Genomic DNA, 18259 nt, shown 5'->3' on the forward strand with positions numbered 1-18259 from the left:
AATGACCTAAAGCAATCTTAATCTTCAACAAACATATGTTGAAAAATCAAAATAATGAGGCAAGCGCACAGGTTACTTTTAAACTGATTATTTTTATTTTTTTAATAAAACTTATTTAGATAATGGAAGATTTTATTTGTAATCAATACAAAGTTAATACCATTAGTCCATAACAAAATTGAAATAAGCATTTTGTTTTAATAACAACCTTAGCAACAGTTGTAGCTGTAGCCACCAATTCATTGAACAAATTTGGCTTAAGATGGGCTTTAGGTTTTAAAAGCATTTAAACAATAAATTCAAACTTTAATACATTACTCGGCAATAATGTAAGGTTAAAAAGATTCAGAAAATGTAATTGTTTTATTAACTTACAAATCTTCTTGAAATCCCTGAGATTTATGTTTGGAATTAAATTATCAATAAAATGTTTGAAACGAACAGACAAATTTAAAAAATTGAAGAATTAATAAAAATATAGATATTGATTTGATACAAATCATTTGATTGCAAACATTTACATAATATATATTATTACAGTCAATGGCTCTTAAATCGTGGGTACAACATTGGCAATTGTCAAAAACTGAAGTTTTTCAAGCAAAAATACCTCAAAGGAAGTTTTCAAGCATGACCAACTTTATCCCAGCAAGTCTTTAACAACATAATTCCTTATTCATTATTGGCAAAGTCAAACAGTTTTTATTGCGTTTTAAACAATTAAGCAAGAAATAATAATCAAAAATCCTCCTCAAGGTTATTTCAATCAATCTATAAACCTATAAATCATTAAATTCTCTACTAGCAAATCCAGTCACCCCTAATCCTGTGACCTTAAAAATGGAACCAGCCAAGGGTTGCTCATTTTTCACGATTTCATCACTGATTCCTTCTCGAGAACTAGTCACGTAGAGCTCATCCAGGTTGGGTCCTCCGAAACAACAAGAGGTTATGTTGGTCGCTGGAAACATGATGGTTTTCAGCTTCTCACCTAACATTTGAATTTTAAAAAATAAAAAATACATGCTATTAAAAAGATTTGAGAGAGGGCCTAAAACCCACAGCAAATGCACGGTTTTTCCCGACATGCCCTTTATAAAGATTCAAATAGTTATTTGCCTTTGTATTGTTGTCAACTTCGAAGAACAAAGTGCAGGGTAAACAAAAATAACCTAGAGAATATGGTAAGCTTAGACTAAAATCTAAGCTTACCATATTCTAGGTTATTATGATTCAAATTCGACTTAAACTGTTTTGATTCTCAAATTGAAAACATACATGTACTGGTCCTTGGTGTTGGGTCAAAATCAAAAAAGATTCTTTATCACTGATGCAATTTTTATTCAAACTAGCCTCTTGTCACTTGTCAACAGTCTAGTGGTTAAGAAATCTGCTCTAGGATGGCTTTGGTTGTGGGTTTGAATCCCACAGTGAGTAGAATGCCTGTGGTTGTTTTCCCACGGTCTCTGGAAAGTACCAAGTACTCGGTGCTTATAATCATACATTGGTGTAAGATACAATACCTAAATAAAAAATGGTTCCTGTCCCAATATTGTTTATAGGGCTGAGCATGCACAATCTCCCTCCCCTACCCAAAAGACCAACAACTTCACTCTGCTACAACTTGGCAGGCCTATTATTTGACAGAGGCAATCACCTCCATTGCCTCTGGTCACAGCCTTGGTGCCCCTTAAAAGGTTCCCATACAAAATCTCAATTTCCTCTAAGAGGTGCCCTTTAACAAGAAGAACATGCCTTGGTGCTCTTAGGCTTTCAAATACAAAGCCTCAGGCCTGCCTGGAATTTCTGAAAAGTTTGATGACAAACCTGTGATAGGGTTGTAGCGATTCACTCTTGCCTTGCTGAAGCAAGCTAGCCACAGCATTCCTTCAGTGTCGATACACATACCATCTGGAAAACCCTCCTCATCTGGTATCTTAACAGCTGGTCGTCGATTACCTACAAAGTATTTATAAAGCATCATTTTTAGTACAACTATAGTTTCAAAAATAAATGGCATGTCCTGACTAAGCATTAAAGTCTGATGGACTCAAGCTGTCACTATGATCAGCTGAGTGTGGGTTCGAGTCCTGTCTGTGAGACTTTGTGTCCTTATGGAAGACACTAAACCATTGATTGTTTCGTCCCTCAGATGGGAGTAAATCCATAGGTCCCATGTGCTGTGTTATGTACATAAAAGAACCCAGTATACTTATCATGAAAAGAAGGGGTTTGCTCAAGTGTTTCTGGCAGTGGCTGCTGATGAAGGTGCACAGCAGCACCTAGACCATTAGAAGGTTTATACATGAATAAGTCTCATAATTCAAAAGCTAGCTCTCCATAACCTATTCAAAACAAATAATGGGCGGTGGGCGCTTCAATATGCCCCATGCGATGTAACAACTGACAAAGCATGTTATGAGATTAAGAAGTATTATATACTGACAAACAAGGAGCACGCACGGTGAAACCATACTTACTTGTTTCACCAGTTTCTAGATTGAAGTCAAATGCCTCAATCATCCTCGTTAGGGTGTCAATGTAGTACATGATCTTATTATCAAGACTCCATGCAATCCCGTTGGAGATGTCTACGTCTTGAGCATGTTTTGTGACTGACTTGTCAGGATGCAGACAAAAGAGGGAGCCCTGTTTTGGTAGGACGACAGCAGGACTTGACTCAGGCCCCATGGTTCCTTCATGATGTATACAAAGTTGAGAAATAACCAAAGTAATGATTTTGAAGAACAGTGCACAACAACAGCAAAATTTTGAGAATAAATAGTACAATCCTTGCTATTGTTCATGCTAAGGAATAAAAGTAAGATTATTTGCCACATCAGTGTGTAAAGAAAGAGGGAACCAAAGAATCAATTTAATGTGGGCACTTACATGATACAGGAGTACCACACACTAATTTCAAAACCATTGCAAATTGAAAATAATTTCTCGTATTAGTATTTAAATTGACCAAAGGATGTTGGACTTGATGTAAAAATGACTGACCTGCCCAAAATCTACCCTTGGCATCACATTTCCCATCGTTGAATCTGTTGTTAGGTAAATCCTTATCCACCTTGGCAACTGTTGTCAAGGCACCGGTTGACCAATCAAGATATGCGAACCGACACTTGGAGGCTACCAGGATCTTGCCAGACTTTGTTTTAATAACTGTGCCCACATTTTCACCTAGTGAAAAAAGGACAAAATCACAAATAAGTAATAATAGTTTTTATTTGATTATTTTACTTGAATATAAACAGTTCTGAACCTGCAACAGTTAGTGAATGTGTTTAAACCCTACAACTATTATTAATGTTGTTGCACCTTATTTATTTTCTCACAAGAAGCCTTTACACTGAATAGACTCCAAATGCAGCGTTGAACGATAGAAACCATACACAAAAACTCCACAAGGCTTTTCACAAGTCCTTGCCCATGCTGTATGAAGAATGATCAGATTGATTATTGCCATTAACTTGTAGATTTCTATAATTCTGTTCATTCAAATGCTGCTTGTTTGTGTGTGTGCACATGTATACCTGAATGGGTGTTGTACACATCAAAGGGAAACTGGCCTTAATATAGAGCTGACCCATAGAGCCAGCCAGCCATGGCAGCCAGTAGACCCACAGTTATGTGGCCAAGGCTAGTCAGCTAGCCTTAGCCACACAAGTGGGACTAGACAGACAGCCGCTATGCTTAATATCAGAAGTTCATTAGGGGTTCCCAAGGTCCTTTCCCACCGCACCCAGTTAGCATACACCGTTATAATCATGGATGTTTTTTTCTACCTCCATTGTATGGAGAAATAGATCTTGTTTTATAGATCATCTCCAAGAGTCCATATATAGCAGAGTTTTAAAAAAAAATCTGTGCATTTATAATAATATTTGTATGAACATATAAAAGAATGGGTCTCTTCATAGTTTGAAGGGAAGGTTCCGCATAATGCTGGTAGTGCCACTACCAGCATAAATATGCGGAAACTTTCTACAATTATACACTTGAACTCCGTACCACTAACGAGTAACGGGTACGGAGTTCAAGTACAGTCATTTTACGACCATGTAGGAATCATCCAACGTTAATGAACATACCAACGTTAACCTGTTCATGGCTTCCGTTCGCAGGCTTGTAACGATGTACGGTGTTCCCTGTAATGTCAACAAAGTAGAAGGTCTGGCTGGGTAAGTCCCAGTACGGGCCTTCCAGTAAACTACCGCAGTTTTTCACCACAGCTGTGACTGACATTATGTCGAATTTCTTCCCTAGTTTATTCAGAAGCAAACGTGATAAGTTGAAGAACAAAGAAAGCTGTCATTGATTAACTCTTTACAAGTATATAAAGTTCGTTCCGCTGAAGGTGATAGCGGAACGAATCGACCATGGACTCTGGAGGAGGGGAGGTGGTAGTTTGTTGATAATAATCAATCCCAAACGTAAACAAAACCGCGCCTCTCACAGCGCGCCCTCTCTTGAGCTATCGCGGCTGATTTATGGCTGATTACGCTCACGTCCGTCACGCCTAGCCTGTGCGGTGTAGGATGTGTGTATGCGCGCGCAGGCAACGTGGTGGAAATTTCGAAAAATGAAGTTGTCCTCAACAAGCTAATCACACACTGCTTCTAGAAAAATCACCGAAATTGCAGTAATTATGTTACAAATTAACATGTAAGTATTATATTTCTGATAAAACACTCTTATAGAACATACTGGTGCAAAGGGGGATTTAAACGCATCAATTTTTATACGTTTTTTTCCCCCCGAAAATTACGGCCAGTCTGAAGGTTTTTTCTCTCCGAAATGGCACCATGTCACATGTGTTGATGCATTGTGGGGCGGGGGGGGGGGGGGGGGGGGAGTTGGTTGTGAACAGGGGCGGAGCTAAACAACATTATTGTTTACTTTTTCCTTTCAATCCATACAGTTAACATTTGTGCTTTTCAGTGTTAATGGTGGACCTCTGTCATGCCTGGCTTATTATTGTTAACTTTTTTAAATAATTTATTCTTTCTATTTTTTTAGGATTTTTTTTATAATAGTTGCTGCCTGCAACTGGGGAGTCCAACCTGGGCTAACTGGCAGTCTACTTTTTGCAGTTAAATCGGCGTCAACTTGATTCAACCAAATACTATGCAGATGGATTAGTCACAAGCAATTTACACAAACATGACAATGCGCTGAACATAGTATACGATGCGGTACCGTGCATTGATGTCTAGTGCCAAGACTGTTCCATGTGTAGGAAGCATATTTTTTTCCCAGGACAGATGTGGCCACTTACCATATAATAATGGGTGCATGCTATGTGGCCTCATCTGTCCTGGGGAAAAAATAAACACGTGCAGGAAAGCGTTGCCTGCCCATATTATGTTACTATGTACAGCTGTTCCAAGAAGCCATGTGAAAATACACGATGGCGGCAGTCGGCTTTGTTGCTTAGATTTTTTTTTTTCCATAAAGACAACTAGCCAATTTAAAAAAAAATCATAACAAAAAAACTGTAAGAGTGCCCATCACAATTTTTTAGAATATTGTTGCTTACATCTTAAAGGAACACATTGCCTTGGATCGGTCGAGTTGGTCTTTGGAAAGCGTTTGTTACCGTTTTTTATTAAATGCATATGGCTGGAAAGATGTTGTAAAAGTAGAATACAATGATCCACACAAACATGCCTCGAAATTGCGTGGTTTTCCCTTTACCTTGTCGACTAACACGTCGGCCATTTATAGGGGTCAAAATTTTGACTCCCATAAATGGCCGACCGTGTTAGTTCGCACAGTAGAAGGAAAACCACGCAATTTCGGGGCAAACTTGTGTGGATCATTGTATTCTACTTTTAAAACATCTTTCCAACCATATGCATTATATAAAAAACGGTTACAAACGCTTTTGTTTTGACCAACTCGTCCGATCCAAGGCAACGTGTTCCTTTAAACTTGCATTAAAAAAAAATTAGGCATTGTGAAAATAACTCATTTTCGCATATCAAGGTCAAAGTCAAATTTTTGCGTATTTTCGGTGGTACTGGGAATTTTTTTAATTTTCGGTTTTCAAATGTGGGACATCTTAAGAGCTTCAAAATGATGTTATCTCTGTAGGTGCTTTACTGTTGATGATTTGATTGTCCAAACACAGCAGGTCATGCTAATTAGTCAAAGGTTTGTTAAGATGTGTCTTCCCAAATAATGATCTGAATTACATAAAATTTGGGATTTGGGAATTTTTCAGGGAGTCCAATCAGCACACCGAAATTCATTTAAATCCGTGAGGGTCAGGTCCAAAAGCGCGTTAAATAACACTTGTTATTACTGTTTCTAAACACTGATGATCAATAATCCAACAGTTGTGCCTGAATCAAAGAAATTACATACTACTTTCCAGAGTATTTAATAATGGCGAATGAAACATTTTAATTTGAATCTGATTAAAGCTCATTTTTCTTGGGAAATTGTTAGTAGATGGTGTACCGCATAAACAAACACTAAATAAACTGGTGTCGTGGGGGGCGGGGTGTACATAATGTGTTTTTTTGTTTGATGGTGACAAACAAGTTGCAGACGTAACGTTGACGTTGTTTAAAATAAAAAAGATCTAAGCTTGCAGTTAGCCATCTACAAATCACTTCACTTTTATAATTTCCATCCCGTGACCGGCGTGTTGATCATAGTGTCTCTGCAAACCTCACTTGATTATTTTTAAACATAATATTTTGATTTACCTAGATTGCAACAACATTATTTTAACTTGCTGTTTCCTTCTTTTTTCTCCAACAGTCATTTCCGACCAACCCCATCAGGAGGGTAGTGTTTTTCTTTAGCATGAACACTGAAACTAATTTAACCTCGGCTCGTAGCCTTTTGAGGCTACCCCTGCACTATCCAACTGGGATCTGCAAAAGGTAAGAAAGGTATAGACGAATCCGACAAAGCAAAATTGGTAGCAACCTCAATTCAGAATAACTTATGAGCTGCAGTGTCTTTTTGCATAATCTAGGCACTGAAGACACCGCAGCAACGACGGGCGGTGCTCAACACTTGCGCCGGGATCGGTGTAATAGACATAATCATTATTATATACCTCATGTATAGAATCCTTTAGTCTGATTGGTTGAAAATGGAGTCATGGAAATAGCTATGCCCCCTTCTTCTACCAAGATGACGTCATAGTGACTATGCCCGGGGCATATGCCTGCTCTGAAAATGACGCAACTTTGATTTGTATGATGTACGACTAGCGTTCCGTCTCACGACGTGACCTTTCTTCGCAGACGACATTTCACCGTATAGTCAGAGTGTTGTTGATAGGAAGAATCTTTATTCGGTATATAAAAGAAATATTGACTGCTTAATAATCGGGGAACAGTTAAATTATAGGCCCTCGGTGATGTCGAAACAATGGCTATGCCCTCAGTTTCGCTTCGGGCATAGTCATGGTTTTGACATCACCTTGGGTCTATAATTTTAACTGTGCCCCTCATAGCAGTCAATATTTCCATACTATTTGGTTTAAAAAAATTCTAGCATTGGCTAATGTTGTTACACCTAGAATATAAAGCATGTTTCCTATCTAATTTGTTTTTTGTATCAACAAGTCTGTGTTGCTCTACTTTACCTGTAGAGCCACTACTTATGCATACATGTACCTATACCGGCAAGTTCAATACGCTATGATTTACGCGAAAAGTGCCTGCTAATGACCAAAAATCGTGCGGCATAAACACCTTATTATTTTCCGCTTTTTTCTTAGCGATATGTGTGGTGCAGACATTTCTGGTACAGCTGTATCAATAATTGCAGATTTTACATCACTTTTATGTCCCCTTTTTACAATATTTTTATAAGTGGCTAATTGATTGGCAAAAGTTCAGTCAGTCCTTAACAGGGAACATAACCGATCCCTGTGACAACAATTCCTCGGGGGAGTAGGGGATAATATTCAACGCATTTTGGCGGATTTCTGTCTTTGAAAATTCGCCATTTGTTTTCAGCTCACTCACTGAATGTTTAAATTTGTACTAATTTCTACATGTTTTTGTCAACTTCTACAGATCAACTTATGCGTACAGAGCGTCAGATCTTCAGTCACGGTGGCTGTCACACTGAGATGTTGAAGTCTTGACTCTCCAGCAATCTGCTTTGACTACTCAATCAACGTCATGATTACAGGTACGATTTAGACTACTGTCTATAAGCAAAGCATTCAAAGGGACCCGTTGCCTTGGATCGGGCGAGTTGGTCTATTAAGAGCATTTGAAACCATTTGAGAAAAAAGTTTTTCAATGTCATTTTGTGAATCCACAAACTAATTTATTCATGTATTGCTTGCTGTTGAACTAAGTTTGTATACGTCCAATTTCCCCATATGAAAACATCAACAATACATGAAGCTGAGTAATTGACAAAATAAAGTCACTTTTAAATTCAAAGTGAAGACAAATTTTGAGTTATGTGAAGGATACACTAATCCTTGGTTAAAGAGCTCCAGTTTTTGGTGGATTTTGGGGGCTAATGCTTTTTACAAAGTTTGGCACCATTCAGTTCAAGTTGATCAACCTGATGGTTAAGAGAAAGTTTCATGGGTGTACGGAATGAGACCCTTGTATAGTACAGCGAAATGCTACTCAAAATATCTCAGTTGCTCAACAAAAATCACCATTTGCTGCTCAGGCATGACGTATAAGCTTGGGCGATATCACGATATTATCGAATATCGTGATATCGATTTGGAAACGATTTCGATATCGGATGGATTTGGTTTTAATCGATATATCGCAATATATCGCGATATATTGCGATAATCGCGATATACCGCGATGACGATTAAATATCGCGATGTATTTGCAAGCTTTAGACATCTTGCACCCCATTGGTTTGGAGTAATACCAGAAGAATAGGTCATTAGAACACCTCTCTTATGCTAAGACTGTCTCTTCTACAACTTTTACTTGGTGTTTGAAGACTGTTGATGTCAAATTATCGAATATCGCGATATATTGTCGGCGATATATCGTGAATAAAATAAATCGATATCGCCCAAGTTTAATGATGAATTTATTACTTTGTTTTCATTTTTGGTTGTACTTTGGGGAGGGGGAGTCCAAAACGTTTTTTTTTTAACAAGACCTTTAAGAAGTCTATTAGAGTGCACATAATGGCCAGGCTTTTTACTTGATAACATTTTCCTACTTCCAAAGACAAAATATTATGCATGTAACCTTCAGTGTGTAATTAACATGTTAAGTCCACACAGTTGGCTGTGCAAAATTCCTGGATGAAATCGTTCCCTTACTTTAATGATAGAAATTCTTAATAAAATGTTAAACAAAATTCAAATTACTTTTTGTCATCTTCTACAGATCAAGTAATCCAGATGCAGAGTGTCAGATCTTTGTTCATAGAGGCGGACCAATAAACATGTCAGCGGAGTTACCAGCAAATCTGTGAAGGATGAAGCCAGCATTGGGACAACTTGACCGACTTCAAAGGGTAAAAAACCAAAGTTAATATTCTTTATCCCCGATGCAAATTGAACATCTATTATATATTGTTGCTGCTGCCAAAGCATCAAATTCGAACTGCCTCTAGATACCGGGCAATCTCGGTAGTCTAGTTGGTAAGACACTGCTCTAGAATGCAAGTGTTCATTCACTGCATCTTGATGTAGAAAAAAACACCTTCATGTGCATTACAAGTTTCACAGAGAACAGTATTTTCTGTCTTTTGAAATGGGTTTGGTACACTTAGTGTGTACTTTTATTTTGTTTCAAACACAAATTATATAGCATTTTATGTTTAAACCCAAAGGTCCTAAAATGCTTTGATGTTTTGAGATTTGCATTGATATTTTAGACAACATGTTCAACCTTTTTTTCTTCATTTATTCTTTTATCTACAGGGTTCCTCATTTGATGTTGGCAACAATCTACCGTGGCAATTCAATCAACTTTGAAGGTACCGTGGCAAGTCAATCAACTTTGAAGGTAGGATACATTTCTCTGTATCAGAAAGGTTAAAAGACAATGGACACTTTTGGTAATCATGGTTGGCATAAAAACATTCTTGTTAACGATCAATGGAGAGCTGTTGATAGTATAAAACATTGTGAGAAGCGACTCCCTCTAAAGTAGCGTGGTTTTTGAGAAAGAGGTAACTTTCTACCCAAATATTTTAATTTGATTTCAAGACCTCAAAATTTGATTTTGAGGTCTCGTAATCAAGCATCTGGAAGCACACAACTTTGTGTTACAAGAGTATTTTTTTCTTTCATTATTATCTCCCAACTTCGACAAGTTCAAATTTACAAGTTCAATTTAGTGCATATGTTGGGATACACCAAGCGAGAAGACTGTTCTTTGACAATTATCAATTAGGTCCAGTGTCTTTAAATTCATAAAAAACTTAAGGAGTGTGTCAAACTCTGAAGGCATAATTTTGAATTTGAAACTAATTTCCCAGCTAAAATGCAGTTGCTTGCCTTGATGTACATCGCTGAGTTACAAAAACTCTGAAGGCATAATTTTGAATTTGAAAATAACTTTGGGTAGACATGCTACCTCAGTCCTGTAGCAAGGAGAGACTTACTAAGAGACCATGACCAGAAACATGTTTGACTTTTGGTTGTTGTTTAAAGAGAATAGTTGCCTTGGATTTGACGAGTTGGTCTACGAAAAGCGTTTGAAAGTGTTTGTATGTAATGATGATTAGAAAGATGTTTGAATTGAAGAATATGAGGATCCACACAAATAATCCTCGAAATTGCACTGTTTTCGTTATTCATCAAGAACACGGCACGCCAATAAATGGAGTCAAATTTGTTGACACCACAAAATGGCCGCCCGTGTTAGCTCACAAAGTAAAACAAATACCACTCGGTTTGAGGTTATTGTGTGGATCATTATATTCTACTTTTTTCTGCTTGAACTTTATGAAATTGGGCCCAAATGTTACGCCAAAAGCTTGCACAAAATCACTGTCATAGTGTTAATGGTAGGGAAATTGGAAACTTACAGGGTATAAAACACTGCAATATTAACTATTTTGAGAAGAGACTCCCTTCAGAGGATATGAATAAATTTTCACCCGAAAAGCATTTGAATCTGAAAAACAATTCATGCATGAATCGTCTCTCAGATTTTGGAGGGTTGGTGTACATTGGTGAATGCTTTGGCCAGAGTTGCGATTCGTACTTGCTGTCACTTCTCAAAAGGTTGTAGGATTCGACCTTCATGTGAAACACTGTTTGGCTGTTTTCCCAGCAAGTAGAAACTGTATTAAACTGAAACTTTCACGTGTGAATTTTATTGTTGCTGTCTTTATAATTTGTTTGTAGAAAGTTTAAGGGATGTTTTAAACAGTTTTCTATTTTGGATAACCAAACCACCTCCCCCCCATCTTTTTTCTTCAGATGTATGTTGTATGACTTATGTAAAGGTTTTCTTTACTGTCATTATTATTGTTTCTCTTTTCTTTCTTTCTTTCATCCTCTACAGATCAACTTATCCAGACAGGGAGTGTCGGATCTCCATTTAAGTTACAGTCCATCACCAGTGGAGATGCCTTTTTCGAAGTGTTTGTAACTCTAAATTTATAGCTACTTTTAGACGGGATGGATCTTCAGGTTTTATCTAATATCACCAAGATAATGAAGGCTTTTCTTGAAAGAGCATCATTGTCTGCAAGATTAATATGTGCACATCCTGAGTGGTTAATCATTCATACGTTCCTTGTGTGGTGATCAACCTATACTTACCCATGGTGAATCATTCATACTTTCCTTGTGTGGTGATCTACCTATACTTACCCATGGTGAATCATTCGTACTTTCCTTGTGTGGTGATCAACCTATACTTACCCATGGTGAATCATTCATACTTTCCTTGTGTGGTGATCAACCTATACTTACCCATGGTGAATCATTCATACTTTCCTTGTGTGGTGATCTACCTATACTTACCCATGATGAATCATTCGTACTTTCCTTGTGTGGTGATCAACCTATACTTACCCATGGTGAATCATTCATACTTTCCTTGTGCGGTGATCTACCTATACTTACCCATGGTGAATCATTCATACTTTCCTTGTGTGGTGATCTACCTATACTTACCCATGGTGAATCATTCATACTTTCCTTGTGCGGTGATCTACCTATACTTACCCATGGTGAATCATTCATACTTTCCTTGTGTGGTGATCTACCTATACTTACCCATGGTGAATCATTCATACTTTCCTTGTGTGGTGATCTACCTATAGTTACCCATGGTGAATCATTCATACTTTCATTGTGTGGTGATCTACCTATACTTACCCATGGTGAATCATTCATACTTTCCTTGTGTGGTGATCTACCTATACTTACCCATGGTGAATCATTCATACTTTCCTTGTGTGGTGATCTACCTATACTTACCCATGGTGAATCATTCATACTTTCCTTGTGTGGTGATCTACCTATACTTACCCATGGTGAATCATTCATACTTTCCTTGTGTGGTGATCTACCTATAGTTACCCATGGTGAATCATTTATACTTTCATTGTGTGTTGGTCTACCTATATTTACCCATGGTGAATCATTCATACTTTCCTTGTGTGGTGATCTACCTACGTTTACCCATGGTGAATCATTCATACTTTCCTTGTGTGGTAATTTACCTGTGGTGAGTCATTCAAATCAAAATTACAAATCGGTATGTCAAAGGCTTAGTTGTATGTAGTTATGTATCTATCACTTTTCATTTAGGCTGTTCAATTTAGGTGTGCTGATGTATGGAGTTGACAAACTTGGTTGCCATTTAGTGGAGCCGGCATGGGAATTTTCCCTCCTTTTAGGGAGGTTTTCGCCCATCTCATACATCAGCAATAGCAGCCATGCAACTCTTCAGCTGGTCAGCTGATTTTATGGTTTTGGTTATCTCTGCCATTGAAAATTAAAAAACACAGTACAAATCTTGCTGTGCCTGTTTCTGGAAATGTAAAATGTTTTGCAATAAAATTAGGAGTTGCATGTCTGAAATAGGTGACACTTTAGTGTCATTTGGTTTCAAAGAAAAACAAAACAGTACAAAACCTTGCTGTGCCTGTTTCTGGAAATACCATTTTTTTTTTTTTTTTTTTTTTTCAAAAAATACAGATTCGCATATCTGAAATAGATGGCACTTTAGTGCCTAAATAGGTCCGTTAGTGTCAAAGAAAATTTGACACTTCATCTAAGGTGTATTTAATTGGTATTGTTGTAGATGAGTAAACATTTCATTAATGTTCTACATGTGGTGAATTACCCATACTTCCCCTAGTGTTGCGTATTCTCTACACTTTCAACTGTGTGGTGAATTACCCATACTCCCCGTGGTGTTGCATATTCTCTACACTTTCACCTGTGTTATGAAACACCCATACTTCCCCTGGTGTTGTGTATTCCATACACTTTCAACTGTGTTGTGAACTACCCACACTTTCACTGGTGTTGCGTATTCTCTACACTTCACATGTATTTTAAATTACCCATACGTCCCCTGGTAATGCAGATTCTTTACACTTTAAACTGTGTTTTGAATAACCCATACTTCCCCTAGTCTTGCGTATGCTCTGAACTTTCACATGTGGTTTGAATTACCCATACCTCCATTGGTGTTGCGTATTCTCTACACTTTCAACTGTGTGGTGAATTACCCATACTCCCCGTGGTGTTGCATATTCTCTACACTTTCACCTGTGTTATGAATTACCCATACTTTCTCTGGTGTTGTGTATTCCATACACTTTCAACTGTGTTGTGAATTACCCATACTCCCACTGGTGGTGCGTATTCTCTACACTTTCAACTGTGTTGTGAACTACCCATACTTCCATTGGTATTGCGTATTCTCTACACTTTCAACTGTGTTTTGAATAACCCATACTTCCCCTGGTCTTGCGTATTCTCTGAACTTTCACATGTGGTTTGAATTACCCTTACTTCCATTGGTATTGCGTATTCTCTACACTTTCAACTGTGTTGTGAACTACCCATACTTCCCCTAGTCTTGCGTATGCTCTGAACTTTCACATGTGGTTTGAATTACCCATACCTCCATTGGTGTTGCGTATTCTCTACACTACAACTGTGTGGTGAATGACCCATACACCCCCCCCCCCCCCCCCCCCCGCCCCTTGTGTTGTGTATTCACTACACTTTCAGCTGTGTTGCGAGTTATACCCATCCCCCTGGTGTTGCGTATTCTCAACATTTTCACATGTGTTTTGAATTGCCCATACTTATCCTTGTGTGGTGTATTCTCTCCCCTTTACTTATGTTGTGATCTACTCACTTCCTTTGTGTGGTGATCTACCCATACTGAAATAGTTACCCTTTTCACGTCCATAAAGGGCATAAATTAGGCGCCAAGTTAATATGACTTAATATATGATAGATAGCTCATAGTTAGTATCTGTACATTAGTCTATGTCCCAGGGGTGTGCCAATAATCTTGTCTGGTGATCTACCCATTCTTTACTCTGTGATTAATGACCCTTTCCCCTGAGTGGTGAATTGCTTACACTGTTCCTTGTGTGGTGATCAACCTATTCCTTACACTGTGGTAAACGACACTTCTCCTTGTGCTGTGAACTACCCATACTTGTGAACCAGTCAACCCTTGTGTGGTGAAATATCCATACTACCCTTTGTATGGTGAAATAACCACTTTGACTTCTGGTTAGATTCATCCACACTTCTCCCTGTGTGGTGAATAAGTTTAAATGCCCCTTTTGTCCCAAGATCCATCCCTTATCTGCACTAAAGATGTATGATTCAGATTTCAATTAATTCATACATGAAAAACTAACAAAAATCCTTACAAAACAAATGAAAACATCTTCCCTTGCAGATAATCAGGGCACTCTGATTCTCTTCTTGGGAATCAGTTTTACTAGTCAGATATTGAAACTGTTCAGATAAATTTCAATTTATTTTTTTATCAATATAACGATACATTCCTTTGCGAATAATCAGGGCACTCTGATTGTCTTCTTGGGAAACAGTTTTACCAGTCAGAGAGCACTCTAATTGAAACTGTTTAGAGAAATTTCAAACAAATGGTTGCAGGAATTTTAGATGCAAAGAGTTGAAGAGAAAACCCCAACCGTCCTTTCTGAATCATATGTCTTTGTGTAGTTATTTTAATGTAGTTAGTTTAAATGTACGAGTTGCTCCTACAAAAGAATGAGACCATGAAAAAGAGTTGTTTTAAGTAAAATAATGATTTTTCTCGCAAGCAAAGTCAGTATTTCAGAAATTGGGCAAACATAAAAACGAAATTATGGAAATCTAAGTATCTTGCAGAGATATGGACATTTCTATCAAAGATTTACAGATAAAACTCATTTCCTTTTTGTTTGGTTAAATCTCAGTTAGTATTTTCAAAAAGTATTGAATTTTCTTATGAGTGAAGTTACTAATGTTTGTCATAAATTGAGCAAAGGTATGGAAGTCTCGGTATCTTGCAGAGATATGGAAATTTCTATCAAATACAATAATACAATTCCCTTACTTGTACTTTTTTTCATTAAGGTTTTAGCTCTGAAAGATATTGAGAATATTTTTCAGAGGTCAAGGTAAAACCACAGAAATATCTTTTGGACTCATTGTGTAGGAGCAGCTCATTCGGGTGAGTTTTTCATGTATGTTAGGGCCTCATCCAAACCCATGAAAAACTCGCAGAGTTGTGCAAACACCTGTGCCTGTTGGTGGACCCCCTCGGCTGCCTGGAACAAGTGTTGGTCTTGTTGGTCTGGGTGCAATGGAAGGTATGTTCTCTGTTCACTGAAGTTCAATTAGATGCACCACTAGTGTTTTGTTTCACTGGTGTACCGCCTTACAAATTTGATGAGCTAGAGCGAAGCTATTTTTGGATGCATACATACTAGCGCATTTCGAGCTGGAAAGTAGTGGTTGGTCCCTAAAACGTTTGGTTCGGCAAGATCTCTCAAGACGTCGGGATGAGGGCCCCTTATCATTTAGCCTTTTGTTGGTCACGTCACTCTTTTGTTCTCTAGTAAACAGGTTTGTGCTGGGGATCGTTTTAGATCAACAAAGGTGCGAAAAGATGTCTTCGCTTGAGCCAATGGAATCTGGACTTGGTGGATGGTGAGGACTTCTATTCAGTTGATGATATGATGGCTGGTGAAACATGTTCTGTTTGGTCATGCAACTTTACATCAAAATATCTAGTAAGAACACCCTTTTTATTGCCTTTTGATACCAAAGATGACATTGGATTCCTATCATTCGAATTGGTTGGTTTTAAGAAGAGGTCAAGGGTTGCATATTCTGAAAACTTTCACATGTGTTTTCAATTACCCATAACTCCCCTGGTGTTGTGTATTCTATACACTTTCAATTGTGTTTTGAAACACCCATACATTGTACTACCCCTGCTGTTGCGTATTCTCTACAGTTCCAACTGTGTTTTGAATTACCCATACTTCCCCTGGTCTTGCGTATTCTTTACACTTTCACCTGTGTTTTGAATTACCCATACTTCCCCTGGTGTTGCGTATTCTCTACACTTCCAACTGTGTTTTGAATTACCCATACTTCCCCTGGTCTTGCGTATTCTTTACACTTTCACCTGTGTTTTGAATTACCCATACTTCCCCTGGTGTTGCGTATTCTGTACACTTCCAACTGTGTTTTGAATTACCCATACTTCCCCTGGTCTTGCGTATTCTTTACACTTTCACCTGTGTTTTGAATTACCCATACCTTCCCTTATCCTGCATATTCTCTACACTTTCACATGTGTTTTGAATTAAACATACTTCCCCTGGTGTTGCGTATTCTTTACACTTTCACCTGTGTTTTGAATTACCCATACTTCCCCTGGTGTTGCGTATTCTGTACACTTCCAACTGTGTATTGAATTACCCATACTACCCCTGGTGTTGCGTATTCTTTACACTTTCACCTGTGTTTTGAATTACCCATATTTCCCCTTATCCTGCGGGATTCTGGACACTTTCACATGTGTTTTGAATTACCCATACTTCCCCTGGTGTTGCGTATTCAATTCCGTTTCACATGTGTTTTGAATTATACATACTTCCCCTGGAATTGCGTATTCTTTACACTTTCACCTGTGTTTTGAATTACCCATACTTCCCCTTATCTTGCGGATTCTGGACACTTTCACATGTGTTTTGAATTACCCATACTTCCCCTGGTGTCCTGTATTCTCTACACTTTCACATGTAATTTAAATTACCCATACTTCCCCTGGTGTTGCATATTCAATTCACTTTCACATGTGTTTTGAATTAAACATACTTCCCTTGTGTTGCGTATTCTGAACACTTCCAACTGTGTTTTGAATTACCCATACTTCCCCTGGTGTCGCGCATTCTCTACACTTTCACATGTAATTTGAATAACCCATCTTTCCCCTGGTGTTGCGTATTCAATTCACTTTCACATGTGTTTTGAATTAAACATACTTCCCTTGTGTTGCGTATTCTGAACACTTCCAACTGTGTTTTGAATTACCCATACTTCCCCTGGTGTCGCGCATTCTCTACACTTTCACATGTAATTTGAATAACCCATCTTTCCCCTGGTGTTGCGTATTCAATTCACTTTCACATGTGTTTTGAATTAAACATACTTCCCCTGGTTTTGCGTATTCTGTACACTTCCAACTGTGTTATGAAATACCCATACTTCCCCTGGTCTTGCCTATTCAATTCACTATTACATGTGTTTTGAATTACCAATACTTCCCCTGGTCTTGCTTGTTCTCTACACTTTCACTTGTGCTTTGAATTACCCATACTTCCCCTTATCCTGCGTATTCTCTACACTTTCGACTGTGTTGTGAATTATGCCCATACTTCCCTTGGTGATGCGTATTCACTACATTTTCACTTGTGCTTTGAATTACCCATACTTCCCCTTATCCTGCGTATTCTCTACACTTTCAACTGTGTTGTGAATTATGCCCATACTTCCCTTGGTGATGCGTATTCTCTACACTTCCACTTGTGTTGTGACTTACCCATACTTCCCTTGGTGTTGTGTATTCTCTACACTTCCACATGTGTTTTGAATTACCCATACTTCCTCTTGTGCTGCGTATTCACTACACTTTCACTTGTGTTGTGAATTACCCATACTTCACTGGTGTTGCGAATTCACTACACTTTCACTTGTGTTGTGAATTACCCATACTTCCCTTGTGTTGCGTATTCACTACACTTTCACTTGTGTTGTGAATTA

General features: G+C 38.1%; 1 protein-coding gene and 1 long non-coding RNA gene across 2 annotated transcripts; one reads left to right on the top strand and one right to left on the bottom strand.

Annotated features, from left to right (window-relative positions):
• Positions 1-162: 162 nt before the first annotated feature.
• On the bottom strand, positions 163-4420 carry LOC139952111 (regucalcin-like). The gene is made up of 5 exons (XM_071951068.1): positions 4101-4420; positions 3007-3189; positions 2481-2696; positions 1828-1959; positions 163-991 (listed from the first exon to the last, which is right to left on the bottom strand). The coding sequence occupies exons 1-5, from the start codon at positions 4252-4254 to the stop codon at positions 780-782; spliced, it is 897 nt and encodes a 298-aa protein (XP_071807169.1). The 5' UTR covers positions 4255-4420; the 3' UTR covers positions 163-779.
• A 170-nt stretch (positions 4421-4590) lies between these two features.
• Positions 4591-11853, top strand: LOC139952627 (uncharacterized). The gene is made up of 6 exons (XR_011787905.1): positions 4591-4674; positions 6781-6905; positions 8055-8172; positions 9363-9492; positions 9902-9986; positions 11496-11853. It is a non-coding gene; the product is annotated as an uncharacterized lncRNA (long non-coding RNA).
• Positions 11854-18259: the final 6406 nt, after the last annotated feature.

This window comes from Asterias amurensis, chromosome 20 (genome assembly GCF_032118995.1).
Source record: "Asterias amurensis chromosome 20, ASM3211899v1".
Classification (NCBI taxonomy): Eukaryota; Metazoa; Echinodermata; class Asteroidea; order Forcipulatida; family Asteriidae; genus Asterias; species Asterias amurensis.